The 14864-nt window shown below is 42.8% G+C and overlaps 1 protein-coding gene across 3 annotated transcripts in view; it reads right to left on the minus strand.

Annotated features, from left to right (window-relative positions):
- Window positions 1–14864, minus strand: part of MICAL2 (microtubule associated monooxygenase, calponin and LIM domain containing 2) — a 441027-nt gene that overhangs the window by 237898 nt on the left and 188265 nt on the right. Inside the window, exons 33-34 of one of the 3 annotated variants that reach the window (XM_059067905.2) lie at window positions 11478–11570; window positions 8331–8424 (exon numbers count right to left, since the gene is read on the minus strand). The exons of the other annotated variants lie outside the window; for them this stretch is intronic. Coding sequence (XP_058923888.1) covers window positions 8331–8424; window positions 11478–11570 — 187 coding nt within the window. The remainder of the gene's footprint in view (window positions 1–8330; window positions 8425–11477; window positions 11571–14864) is intronic. 3 annotated transcript variants of the gene reach the window in all.

Consider the following 14864-nt stretch of genomic DNA (forward strand, 5'->3'; position numbering starts at 1 on the left):
TTTAAAATATCAATTTGATTCTTTTTTTGATCCATGAGAAATGTATATTTTTACTTTCCAAATACATGGTTTTAAAAAATACATTTTTGTTACTGAGTTCTAAGTTAATTACATTGTAGTATAGAATGTGGCCTGTATAATATGGCTTCTCTGAGATTTACTTTATGAACTAATATGGTAAATTTTTGTAAATCATCATGTAAACTTGAAATTAATATACATTTTCTAATTTGGGGGTGCATGTCCATTAAATTAAAGTTATTAAGTGCAATGTTCAAATTTATAGTAATGTTTTATTTGACTCTCATTAATTGAGAGATGTACTAAAACCTCCTGCCATGATAGTAGAAATTTCTCCCTGAAGTTTTATCATTTTTTTGTTCTATATATTTTGAGCCTATTACACTTAATACATACATTTAAAACTGTCATATCATCTTGGTGAGTTGATCATTTTAAAATTATGTAGTGACCCTGTTTATTGCTAATCATGGTTTTGGTATTAAAGCAAGTATTAAAGGTATCTGCTTTTAACATAATTACCCTAGCTTTATTTTGCTAGTATATACTTGCTAATTTTTTTTTATTTTAAACCTTTTATTTATTTATATTTTATATGTGCCTGATAAATAGCATATAATTGGGTATTGTTGTTTGTTAACTTTCACTACTATTATTGAGATATTTAGATTTGTTTCTACCATCTTTCTTTGTGCTTTTTATCTTTTTTAAAATGCTTTTAAATTTCTATTTAGAATTGAGTGGGGGGTTCTGTTTGGTTGATTATTTTTTTTCTCCCTTTGTTTTCCCTAGCTGATTTGAAGTTATACATTTCTTTCTGTTCTTTTCATAATTACACTTAAATTTTAAATAGGTAATTTTTAATACCCTAACAAAGTCTAAACTTAATCAGTATTTTAGACTCCTTTTAGACAACATAAGGACCCTGGAACACTTCACTTCTAAGCATTCAACTCCCAACTTATGTCCATTTTAGTCTGGTATTTTAGTTCTATCTTTGAAAAAAATCCATATTGTTTTATACTGACAATGTTTATTTGTTTTACTTACATGTCTATTATTTTTTGCATTCATCATTTCTTCTTGACTATTTCAGATTGTCCTCCTAGGTTTATCTATTTTTTTCCCCTTCAAGCATATTTGCTAGAATTTTGTTTGTAGATAGTTAAATCTTTTTTTTAAACTGAATGTTTCTTTATTGTGCACTTGCTCTTGAAATATAGTTTTTCTGGGTATACTGTTCTAGCTTGAAGGGTTTTTTGTTTTCCAGTCTTTTGAAATTATTATTCCACTGTCTTCTAACATTCATTATTGCTGTTAAGAGGGCTGTTAGTAAAAATTTTGTTCCTTTCTTAAGTGAATTATTTTTTCTCTTCATGCATTTTAATATCTGTCTTTGGTATCCTACATTTTCACATCATTGGGCCTAGGTAAGTGTGGATTATTTTAAATTTATCCTGATTTCTCTATCTCGGGCTCCATGTATCTGTAGATTTATGCCTTTCATCCACCTTGGAAAAAATAAAGCTAGCACTTATAAACCATGCATTTGGTGCCAGACCCTGTTCTAAATGCTTTGCTCAGTACCTCAGCCATTATCTCAAGCATTACCTCTTCAAATAATACTCAACTTTAATTTCCTCTATTCTCTCCTTCTGAGACTTCAATTAAACATATACCAGACCTTCCCATTCTATTCTCTACATCTATAAGCTACTCTTTCCTTCTTTCCATCTCCTTCTATTCATGTGCTGCTTTCTGGTTGATTTCTTGAGATACATTGTCCAATTCATTAATTCTCTCTTCTGCTGTGTCTAAGCTACTGTTTAGTGTATTCGCTGAAGTTTTAGCTTCAATGAATATAGTTTTCAGTTCTAAACTCTCTATTTTTTAAAATCTCCTATCATTAGTTTTTATTTGAAAAAATTTAAACCTAAAGGATTAAGCATTATATTTAGTTGTTTCTTTAGTCTCTTTTCCTCTAGAACAGTTCCCTAGATTCCTCCTTCCCTTCTTTTTAAATGACATTGACTTTTCTCACTTATTTTGCAGATTGTCTCTCAATTTGAATTTGTCAGATTGTATTCTTATGGTTAAATTCAAGGTAAGCATTTCTGGCTGAGGTGCTGCATAAGTGAACATGTATCTTTCTTAGTACATCACAGCAGGAAGCTCAAGATGTTAGTTTGATTATGGTTATGATTGGTTAAGGTTAAGGTGGTGTTGCCTGTTCACTTTTATTTTTCTGCTTGCTAATTTTTGTATGTAATCTTTTATTTCTTTAAATGTTTCCCACAGAGACATAGTATATTCTGTATTTGATAATTATAGTTGAAGTTCTTAGCCATTTAAATTTGTTGATTTTTCTTGAACCTCATTCTTAGTGGCTCACTTCCTTGTGTTCTGGGTGATTTTTAAAATTATTATTATAAGCTCATGGTTTATTGAACTTAATCTGTCTGAATCCTGAGAGCCTAAACTGAGGCATGGTTTCTTCCATATAGGATCTATAATTGATTTTGGAGTGCCAGAGACCTGGCTTAATACGGGAATCTCAAGGTTAGTTCCCCTACTTTTTGTTAGACCCAAGGCAACCCTGGATTTCTGTTTTAGTGTTTGCTTCCTTCCTGGAACATGTAGGCTTCAGCATACCTTCTTTTCTCTCTCTTTTTTGGCCCTGAGAGATTTCTCTCACTTACTTAAGAGCCTAGCAATGTTTTCAAAAGTATCTTGTTGCAGTGAATGGGCTTTTATAGTATTTAGTCCACCATTCCACTGCTCCACACTTCTTAGGAACCACGTTCTGTATCCTTGGATGCGGTGGCCAGCTGGGTATTTAGTATAAAATATTTTTTTCAGGTAAAATTTTTACGACAATGTTTCTTAAAACCGAGGGTTGCAAAATTAATTTTATGGGTCACAACAAGCACTAAAAATGAGACAAAATAGAAAGTAGTAGTCTTTTATATGTAGTAAAATTCAATATTATCTCTTGAAACATTTTATTCAATTATATATTTATATGTACTAACTTGTGATATAAAACATATTTCTTGCTGCTGTCACGGGAATTTTTTTGTGTAAAGCAATTGTCTAGGGCACACAGCTTTGTGTATCCTCTTTTTTTTTTTTTCAGTATGCAGGTCTCTCACTGTTGTGGCCTCTCCCGATGCGGAGCACAGTCTCCAGACACACAGGCTCAGCAGCCATGGCTCACAGGCCCAGCCGCTCCACGGCATGTGGGATCTTCCCGGACCGGGGCACGAACGCGTGTCCCCTGCATCGGCAGGCGGGCTCTCAACCACTGTGCCACCAGGGAAGCCCAGGCACACAGCTTTGAAGCCTCAATGACCCTAGAATCCATGCAATGGACAGAGGACCCAAGGCTTCTTCAGGAAGAGAATCTTAGTCTTGCCCTCACTGGGCCCATCTCTGTTATAAGGCCACTGCTCAACCAGGTGGCTACTGAGGCTAAAAACAGAGGTAAATACATAATAAATGGATTATTGACATTTGTTGAGTGAGGCAATCTGTCATAAACCTTGAGCATCCCTGCTAGTCTTTGCTGAGTGTGCCAAATAGCAAGGCCTAACCATCCTATGTCCCTGAGCCACTCCTGCAGCCAGCCAAGTAGACTACTTGCTTCCTGGGAAAGGGGGCTGGCTTATTTACTGCTTGCCATAAAAGCTGCTGAGTTCCTCTACTGTGGCACAATCCACTGTGTGCACAGCTGCCATCAGGGCCTATCAGGCTACACCCTGGCACTTAGATACAGGGCAACTTGTACCACACTGCTGCTCCTGCTGTTTGCTGTGTTGTGAGTAAAAACTCCCTTGCTCTGATGCACTGAATATCACTGTTTACTTTCAGCACATAGAGTGTAGCAAATCCATCCAAATTCCTTGGTTGCTTAGCTACCAACTTCAGAGTATTTGTCTATCAATTGCATCAGGATTCAAACTCAGGAGTGTTTCTAATATCTGTGTTATTTTCAGGGCACCTTGTTGCTTTATTATCCAGGAAATTATTGTTTCTTCTGTTCCTCAGCAGCAGTCAAGATAAAAACCACAGAGTGTAAGCCAAACTACTTCCCTCTTCCTGCCTAGGGTTCATTGCAATTTCTCTTGTCATAATGTGTGCTCCTGCTGCCACCTGCTGGCCGCCTCAGACATCCTGCTATTTCTTTGTAAACCCCTTATCTGTGTAAAGGAAAAGCCATCGGGCTCTAAAACAAAAAAGCAAGAAGCTCAATGCAGGGATGCAGGCAATCAACTGGTAAACCATCCTCAAAGTTGGTAAAGCTGTAAGGGAGGAATATTCTGTTACATTCTCCTGGGGACTAATCTTTTCTCCCGACTCAAAGCTGATCTCAGTTTTCACCAGATTTTACCTGTCTCCAGGTATTGAAAGAAAGCACAGATTCTGTTATCTACTAAATTTGAATGGTGGTCTCTTGCTAAACTGCGGTGTTCCATCGCACATTAACACTGACCACTACACTGACAACCAACAAAACCAGAAGGTAACCAAGAAGAGTCTAAGTGGCTGCAAAGCTCAACTTGACCTCTTCATAGAGGGTGAGGCTCAGAGCAGTCAGGCCGCTGCATATCATGGTCCTTTACTCTGGGCAGCTAGGACCATCAGGAGAATCCATTTCCTTTGTCAAGGACGTCCATCTCTCTCTCTCTCTCTCTCTCTCTCTCTCTCTCACACACACACACACACACACACACACACACACACACACACACACACACACACCCTACAGAACATAATGACTTGTCATTTGGGGTGGATTGTTGGACTTTTGTTTTTCTTTGTTTCCCTTGCCTTGACAAAACGAGGAAAAACCCTTCCTGGGGGTGGGAGAGCTTATTTCTGACTGTTGGAAAAAGAGAAAGCAGGAATTGTTGTCACGACAATTGGGAGCTCATCAAAGCCTCATTTTGCTCATCAGCCATCACTGCCCTCCATCCTGCACCCCCGCGTGTTCCTCTAATTCAATGCTCGCCTAATGAATAACTCCTAGGAACAAAAGACCCTTTCAGGCTGGCGCACATCATTATCAGAGGAGACTTGCATAACTGTTGCAGACGACTCATGTTTTCAGGCCTGTCTCTAAATCTGGTTATTCACAACCTTTATAGTTCAATATTATTGCCTAACTGTGATCATTTTCTAATTATCCTAATAATACTTATTAAATAATTCCCATTAAATCACTTGAACCAGAGCAGCCCAGGCCAGCTCAAATACAACTTAACCTAATAAGCATCGGTCATTCATTAAGCACCAGGGCAAGCTCTTAAAGGGGCTGAGTAGAATATTAAACTGCAAAGGAATATTATTATTGCACAAATTTTATTACAAGTTCGAGTGTATTAATTTCAATGCCTGGTTTGCAAATCTTCTGTTTGGTTTCCTTTGGGGCCGCCCTCTGTGACTTGACTCTTGCAGTCTCCTGCCCCTTGTTAATCTGCATCTGTCACCCACATAAGGACAATCAAGGAGAAAAAGGCCCATAAACTTAACAGGGGAATTAAATTACCAAGGATATAGAGGGAATGAACAGAATCCATCTTCTGGCCAGGCAAATACACCTTTGAAAACACCATAAGCTGGCCAAGTTTCTTTAGCTGATAACTGCAAATAGCTTTTTTTTATATTGAGGGTGAGGGAGATTTTCAGAAGCTTTAAAAATTTGGTTTCCAGACTTTAAATTTCAAGCAATAAAGATCAGAGAGTCAATTCTTTAAAAAGTGTGAATGGATATTTAACATTTTGTAAAATAATATCAGTAGCCATTTATTAAATGCTTACAATGTGGTAGGCACTCTTGGGAGACTCTTGGTCCACCAATACACTTAATTCTCAAAATGACCTGGTAATGTGAGGATTATGAGCTCCATTTTTCACATAAGGAATCTGGGAGCAGAGAGGTTAAGTGATTCTCCCAAAACCACACAGCCTAAATGCAGTGGAACAGAATTTGAACACAGGGCTCCTTGACGCTTACAATTTTACTTACCCCACCATGCCATACTGCCTCCCCAGCAAAATGAAACATGTCCTAGCTTTGCTGGTTTATCCTTTTCTCTTCTAAGGCTCTCACTGAAGTCAGCAGACTCCTAAAGACAAGTGCCAAGCCTTCTTGACTGGGAATATGACCAAACATTTCATTGTATCGAAAGCCCTGACAATGGCTGTACAGCTAGGCAGGGACTCCAAGCAGTGAGAAACAGTTACCACTTTTGTCAAGAACCCTACTTCTGATGGGTGGATTTGGGTTCTCTTTGCAAGGACATGCACCGAGTATTGTTAGAAAAGGAACAAATATTTATTAACATTCTCTCCCATGCCAGGCACTGTGCTAGGGCTCCCACATACATTGTTTTAGCCAATCCTCACCACAAATCCAAGGAACAAGTATAATTATCACTCCCACTTCAGAAACACAGAAGCTGAGGCTCAGAGGGGTAAAGTCAGACTCCAATGTTTCCAGAGAGACAATAACCACACAGCTACAGAAGCTGAAACCACAGGGCCTCTCACGTGGACCGGCCCTTGCAGGGCTCTGGGAACTGCCCCACAGGTTTGCCTGCATGACTTTGTATGAGCTTCGGGCCTCACAAAATCTGGGTCTGCCCCTGCTGGTACCATTATTCTCGAATAACTGAACTTTTAAGAGAACTGAAGCCCTAACTTTCCCTATGTTGTTTACATGACCACACACAGAGATATGTGTTTTCAGGGTCTGCTTTCTCACATTTTATATCCTAAATACAGAAGGCTAAAGACATCACATCAGAAATTAAAGAGACAATACCCCCAATATACACACATATATATATCACTGAATCACTTTGCTGTATACCTGAAACTAACACAATATTGTAAATCAACTGTGCTTCAATTTTTAAAAAGAGACAATACCCCCCACTGACCCCAATTCACTAGCAACACCACTGCTGGATGGTTTCCACAAACACATAGATTTCTTTCAGTTTCATTCCTCACTCAAAACTCTCTCCTGGGGCTTCCCTGGTGGCGCAGTGGTTGAGAGTCCGCCTGCCGATGCAGGGGACATGGGTTCGTGCCCCGGTTCGGGAAGATCCCACATGCCGCGGAACGGCTGGGCCCGTGAGCCATGGCCGCTGAGCCTGCGCGTCCAGAGCCTGTGCTCCGCAATGGGAGAGGCCACAACAGTGAGAGGCCTGCGTACCGCAAAAAAAAAACAAAACCAAACAAACCAAAAAAAAAAAACAAAAAAACTCTCTCCTGGTTCCTTATTCGTTATGGCATTTCATGTCTTTTTACTTTTGGTCTTTGCAGGTGCTGTTCCCTCTGCCAGAATGGTCTCCTCACCTCCCTGGTAACCTCCTGTTCCTTCTCCAGCTCTTGTCTTAACAGATCACCCCCCCCCCAGGTGATTAGCCTGACCACCCCCCTTCCCCATCGAGATCAGTTAGGAACCTCGTGATTCTGTCCTCATTCCACCCTAATGCTTGTTCCCATCACAGCCCTCATCCCCCTGTATTGTGGTTTATTCACATGTCTGTGTCCCTCAATGGACCATAAACTTCGCAAAGCCAGGAAATGTCATACTTATCGTTAGAGACCTACTGTCTTGATGTCCAATACAAAGCAGGCCTTCACCAGATGAATTCTGTTTGCATCTAAGATTCTGAAGCTACCAGTAGAACAGTTACTATTTATTGCTTTACCTTGTGCCAGGTAATGTGCTAATTTAATTTCATCATATATATATTTCATCATGTATATATATATCTCCTTTAATCGTTATTTCAGCTCTACAAGATAGGAAACCACTATTATCCAAATTTTAGAGGAGCAAACGAAAGTTCATAAAGATTTAGAACGTGACTGGCCCAAGGCCCTACAGCTGATAAAGGGAGCTACAGGTGGTAAAGGAAGAAACCAGGACTTTGACTCCAAGTCCAGGCTTTGAATCACTACCAACATTGCTTGAATACCCAACTGTTTCTCCTGAATTGATCTTAATCCCTGAATTGCAAAGAACATTCACACTAGCAGAAGAGAGACTGGACAGACCAGAAATCCAAGGCCCACAGGCTGACTGATGCCCCCTGGGCATTTCAAACTGGACAACCGGTTTGCTTTTGAAAGTGGGAAGCAGTTGTGGATTGAGCACCGCAGGTCCGTGTTGACAGTTCCACAGCGGGTGACAAGGTCTCCCTGTTTTGCCCAGGTGGTTAGGCCGGCACTGTTTTCAGACCACAGGCACGGGCCGAGCCCGCTGCTCCAGATCCGCCCGCAGGGATGCCTACCTGCTTCTCCTCTCAGCGCCTTCTCCAGCCTCACGCCCTGGGTCTCGGAAGCTCTCTGCCACCGCTCCACCTCTTCCAGCTGCCTCTGGATGGCCTGCAATGCCAGGATCATACGTCACGCAGGCACTGTCAACATGCAGAGTCATGCAAGGGCGCCACTTCTGCCACCCACTTTCCAAGAGAAAGGAGCCCTTTCCCTCGTGATGCCACCTGCTAGATTAACTGGGTAAGAACCTGTGAATTCCCCAAACAGCTAGAACTTGACATTTCCTTTCTTTAAGTATGAAAACATAAAGCAAGGAGTCTGTGTGTAAGCTCAATTTGCCCCCAAGGAGACATTAAAACACTCCCCCTTGGGGCTTCCCTGGTGGTGCAGTGGTTGAGAGTCCGCCTGCCGATGCAGGGGACGCGGGTTCGTGCCCCGGTCCGGGAAGATCCCACACGCCGCGGAGCGGCTGGGCCCGTGAGCCGTGGCCGCTGAGCCTGCGCGTCGGGAGCCTGTGCTCCGCAACGGGAGAGGCCACAACAGTGAGAGGCCCGCGTACCGAAAACAAAAAACAAAAAACGCTCCCCTTTGACCAGGCCAGTCACACAGACATGCTCTCAGGCAGAGGCTGCTGTGCTGGGTGGGTGGTGCTCGCAGTTCCTGGACTCCTCGGAGCCTTGGCCTCTGACCATGGTGACAGCATAGCCATCAGAGCTACAGTCCCTACCCAGAGTAGGACAGGATCTCCAGGGGCAAACACAGGGCACGTTTCTTTTCCCAAGAAGAACCGGCAGATACCTCCCAAGAAGTTGTTCTGGAGCAGGAGATGTGGGCCAACTCCTGGGGCTGGGTGTTCCTCTCTTGGTTTGTCCTGCTCCTGTCCTCAGCTACAAATTGGCAACCTATTCTTTCACTGCACCACGGGGGCTCTTTATTGTCTGTGGAAGTGCTCTGTGGCTTATTACTAGCAGTTTATTAAGACAAGACAGAAATGTTTATCCCATTAAGGCACCCTCTCTATAACCTTAACCTAACCATCAAGGCACCTAGCAAGGCTTGGGATCATGACTGTGTTTGCCTTTACATGTTTATTTTCCCTACCAGCTATTTCTTGCCTGTATATCAGGAAGGAAAATGAAGGGAAAACCTTTCCTCTGTACATTCTGTCCATCCCCGTCCATTTTCTCTGCTTTCAAACACACGCTGCCAAAAGGCACATCTCTTGACAGAACAGACTTTGCACCTGGCAGACCAGGTGTGTTCAAGGAAGTGGCAGCTGTCTGGGCAGGTAGAACGTGTGTGTTCTTCCTTTCCTACCTTCCTCTAGCTCTGTCTCACTCCTCTTCCTCCTTAACTCCACATCGTTCTAAGTCTCCCCTGGATTCAAAGTACAATCGCTGAGGCATCTGCAACAGGTGAAGAGGCCCAAGCAAGGGTAGCAGTGGGGAGGGGTGGGGACGGAGCAGCCACCTGGCTTCTTGTCTCAGCTGAGAGTGTTTAAGCCCCGAACATAAAATCTGAAATAGATGGGAATTCTATCTAAAACTACTTGTAATTTTATGCCCTCTTCCTCTCTGTCTCTCTTTTAAAGAGAATTATATCTTTATAGATCTGTCTCTTGCTGGCACGGTGTAGAATTGCTAAAGGAAGGGAAACATTTAAATGACTTCATTACTGATTACTTTGCAATTATGGCTCTATAATTGCTATGGACTGAGAAGTGTCCCCCACCCCCGCCAAATTCATATGTTGATATCCTAATCCCTAAAGAGACTATGTTTGGAGATAGGGCCCTTAAGGAGGTAAATAAGGTTAAGTGAGGTCATACCAGTGGGCCCTAATCCAACAGGACTAGTGAGTGTCCTTATAAGAAAAGGAAAAGATACCAAAATTCTCTCTCTCTCTTTCTCTGAATGCACACAGAAAAAAAGGTCATGTGAAGACACAGCAAGAACGCAGCTGTCTACAAGCCAGGAAGAGAGTCCTCACCAGAAACCAATCCTGCAGGCGCCTTGATCTTGGACTTCCAGCCTCCAGGACTGTGAAAGAATAAATTTCTGTGGTTTAAGCCACCCAGTCTGTGGTATGTCATTATGGCAGCTCAAGCTGATTGATATGGTGGTCATTCTTTAGAAACTAAGGATGAAAATCTCAAAGATTATACAGGACTGGTATGGGTGCTAGCAGATTAGGCCTCAAAAGGCCATCGCAATTCTTCTGTTGTCACTGCCTACTGTCTGGAGTAAAAATCGAAGGAGGGGAAATCGCTGAGTTGGCCAATCCATTTCATAAAGACTTCTCATGTTCTCAGAAGGAAAAGTTGAAATGTTTCAAGAAAGCCTGTTTCAGAAGTTGAGAAAGGACAGAGGAATTTATGGGAATTTTTCCCATCCACTAGGTGAAGGGGGTGGCTCCCAAGTCAGTCACTGAGAAGAGTAAAGGAGGCTGGAGTAAGTGACTTCCTGCTTTTGTCAGAAACAAATTACAGGACTACCCGGCCTGATAAAGCGAACAACTGGAAGAAGGGATGTAGGGTACACTGCATTAACATGAGTGGTCATTTTAAGTGTTTCTGTCCTAAAACCCAACTGTCCCTCAAGGCTAGGTTTGGGGTCCTCAGGGAGAGGGGGTGTGCCTTGACTTTCTGCTTCATTTTGCAGGGTGGGCAGATCAACTTGGACAGAAATGTTTGGAGTAAACAATCAGGCCAGGAAATCTGTAGCAGAATGCTAGATGCTTGTGTGTTCAACTAACCTTGGAATAGAGACAGCCCCAGCAGTTGTCAGCTCAGCAAAGACACTGTCAGAAAGTCCGGGGAAGGTTGTGTCCTCACAGAGGATAAAACTAAGGCCACTGGTGTGTGACACTAAGGGCCTGGGATTGTTCCCAAGGCCGTGTGTTGGCTGCTGTCCCAGCTCACTTTGCAGGACACGAGTCTGCAGATGGAAAGGCAGCTGGGGGTGGGCCAGCTCAACACCTGGGCCCTCCAGGCCCCAGAGTCCCACGAGGGATTGAGTCAGAGCCTTTAGAATAGCCACAAGCCCGGCTGCTTAGAGAAGAGAGACCTATCTTTCCCCAGTGCAGACAGATTTCCAAAGGCCTCCACGTCCAGGTCCCCAGGATTGCAGACCCACTCGCTCGGCTCAAGTTTGTTTTCTGACCTGAGCTTTATGAAGTCTTTTCAATTCTTCTTGCTTAACCAATTGTTTTGTTGCTTTTTCTAGCTTCCTTCTTCTTCTTAGTGTCTTCCTCTCCTACAAAAACCAAGAAGAAAAAAATAAGTCTTGAAAAATGAAATTGAAATTTACAGAATACTGTCACAGACTCTGCCCTCTCCAACCAAACCACTGCTTAGCTTCTAGAACAACAATGTCAACAGAACTTTCTGCAGTGATGGAAACGTTCTGTATCTAGGCATAAGATTGCCTTCCCTACTTCACGTTGCTTGTACAAATAACGTCATTAATACCACGGGGCTCTCTGTGTGCCTGGGCTAGTAGAATACAGAACATTCAAAACTGAGGCATTTAAAGTAGCTGTCCAGATCTTGATGGTGTCTCTTCCAGGTTTTAGACAGCAGAGAAAGGAGAAGTAGCGGTGTGGCCAGCTCCACATATTGGAAATTTCAGGAGACTCTTCTGATTGGAGAAGCAGCAGAGAATAACGTTTGAGCACTGGGGCCAGGAGCCAGGCAAAGCTGGCATTCAAACCCCACCTGAGCTGTGTGAGCTTCGGTATGTCATACAACTTTCTGAACTTCAGCGTCCTCTTCAGAGTGATGAGAATGATTTCATGACTACCTTGTAGGGATGTGATAAGGATGAAATGGGATAAGGTGGGTCAAGTCCTTTGAAGAATACTTTTTAAAGATATGGGATAGATAGATATTCAGGAAATACTATGATTTTTACCATTACCAGTATGATTATTACACAAATCAGCATGATTAAAATTTCTTACTAAAATCTACTATTTTTCATATATGTGTGTGTATGTATGTAGCATGTATACATCCTCCATATACAAAATAAATGTCCAGCTTGGGCCAGTTTTATTATGTTTGCCTTCTCAGAGCATACACATCAATTTTCTATATCAGGATGAGAATGAGGACATGCGAGAGACTTCTTTCTAATGCTGGCAGAAATAAATATGGAATTAGAAACTTGTTACATCTAGCCTGGTGCCTGGGCATTCAGTAGCTCTGGTTGAGCTGAATGGTTGCCCATTAAAGGGACTATAAATGCACAAGTGGGGAAAGGACCTAACAGGCCTGACCCCGGGTCCATAATAGAGGTCAGAGATTTTACCTTAAAAGCAAGTGCCTTTCCAGGGCTTTATGGATCCTTGTCATTCTGCCACCCATTGCAGCACTCTCCTTAGGAAAGCATCCAGCTTTCAGGGTTCAGAATGTTTACAGATCATTGGTGAAAACATTTAGCTCAATGACGAAACTTGGTGTTTCTAAAATCCTCTGTAGGATGTAGAATCCTAAATATCTTCATCTTTTCTTTCATCCTTGGAAGGAAATTTTGGCTCTCAGAACTCAAACTTATTCGATATCACATCTCTATTGCTAGAGGACGACTTGCAGATTGACTGTCAACCACTGCAGAGGTTCCAGGCCATTTGGGTGAGGGAACCCCTCCTTTAAGCAGCCAGGACCCTTCTGGGAAGGCTGGGTGGGGAAGGGTGTGGTGGTATTTAACAAATATCTCTTGAGCTTCCACTATTCTAATCTATATAATAATTGCCAGCATTTTTTGAGTGCTGTGTGCCAGACACTGTACTGATTACTTCACATGCATCATTTTATTTATTCCACAAATTACACTTATTTCACAGATAAGGAAATCAAAGCTCAGAGAAGTTCAATAACTTGCCCAAGATGGCACAATTAGGAATTGGTAGAGCCAGGAGCTAAGGCCAGGTAACCTGAATCCAGTGTCCACATTTCTATCTAGTTTATTCTGCCTTTCCTGTGCCAGATTCGGTGCCGATGCATCAAGGACCTCTGCTTTAGAGAAATATCAAACTTTCCCCCTAAATTAAGACCATTCAAACAATGTCAGCGAGGGATGCCTTGACAGCATTGCGCTGTCTTAGCACTTCGCAGCAGCAAAGCTGCCAAACCCCAACTGCTTTATCAAGAGTCAGCAAAGCAGAACCTAGACAGGGAAAGAAAGTCCTTTACTGCCTTTTATTAAAAGATGTGGACATAGAAAAAAAGAAGGATGATTTATTAACAAACGCTCATATAGCCTTACATTGCACCAGGCACGGTTCTCACAGTCTCAGTAATGGTGATGACGATGCAGAGAAGAAAGGAAAACGTCTAAGGGCTAAGGAGGAAAAAGATGAAGGACAGAGAAAGGGAGAAATCTGGCAGGACTGAAGGCAAGCTGCCTGTCCCCCTTCTCTGAGATCCAGGCATTAACTTGAGGGGAGGGGCAAAAGCAAAGAGGCGAGGCTGCATATCCTGTCTCCAGTTTCCTTTGCAAAGGTTCACTTGAGCTGCCGTGGGCTCTGTGCCATGTGGCTGGGGACACACCTGTATGGGGCAGAAGAGATAAAGAAACTAGAAGGGAAAACACTTCCCTCGTTCCTTCAGTGTGAGCCCTTGGGAAGTCATAAAAAGGAACCTTTTTGCCAGCTTCCCTGCCTGAAGAGTGGGCCGTGTTGGAAGCCAGGTGAAGCGGGCAAGGTTTACCACACTGCAGGCTTATGAGACGACTGGCTCTGTTCCGGTCCAGCAGGAGGACAAGGAGCTATTTGCAAGGCTTGCCCTAGTTATCGTGGTCTTGCCATTTCGATGGCTTTCAGCCACTCCATTCTTTTGGTCCCCATGAGTGGAAGAATGGCTGATGCTGGGGCTTCTGCCTCATTTGAATACAGAATTAACTCAGGGCTACTCAAGGGGCTGAGAGGGCCTGTAAGGAAATCCCAGAAATCAACACGACACATAGAATTCGTTGGTACTGAGTGTCTTACTAATCATGGACACCCACGGTTAGAAATCAGAAATCTCTACGTATTCTCTTGTTCTCATTCTCTCTCTCCCCACCATGTCCCAGCTCCCTCCTGACTTGCTCCAAGGTGGGCCGTGGGGAGTTGGAACCCCTGGATAACTTGAGATGATGCCAAAGCTCCCAGCGCTAGATATGGATAAGTTGAGTTTAAGTAAATAAATTTGGTTCTCTCTCTTTCTCCGCAGATCCTTACTGCTCCAAAAAATAAACACTGCCAGAGCAGTGAACTGCTTCTGTCCGCCCAGGAAGCATATGATGTCCAGCCATTCAGCTCTTCCAGCCCCAGAGGATAAAGAAAACAATAGTGGGATTTGGTCATGGGATGCGTGTCTCCGTGTATGTAACATACAGACACATTTAAAGACATGAAATGACGTTTGTGTTTTTTAATCCATGGGTATGGGAATTATTTAAAGGGTTCTCCAGAAATTAATGTTCATTAAGCAAAGAGAAGAACTGCCATCCCCCCGCCAGCACACGGCTAGTCAGCGGGGATCCTCAGAGCCTAGATGCAACTGC

This window comes from Kogia breviceps, chromosome 7 (genome assembly GCF_026419965.1).
Source record: "Kogia breviceps isolate mKogBre1 chromosome 7, mKogBre1 haplotype 1, whole genome shotgun sequence".
NCBI classification, from domain to species: domain Eukaryota; kingdom Metazoa; phylum Chordata; class Mammalia; order Artiodactyla; family Physeteridae; genus Kogia; species Kogia breviceps.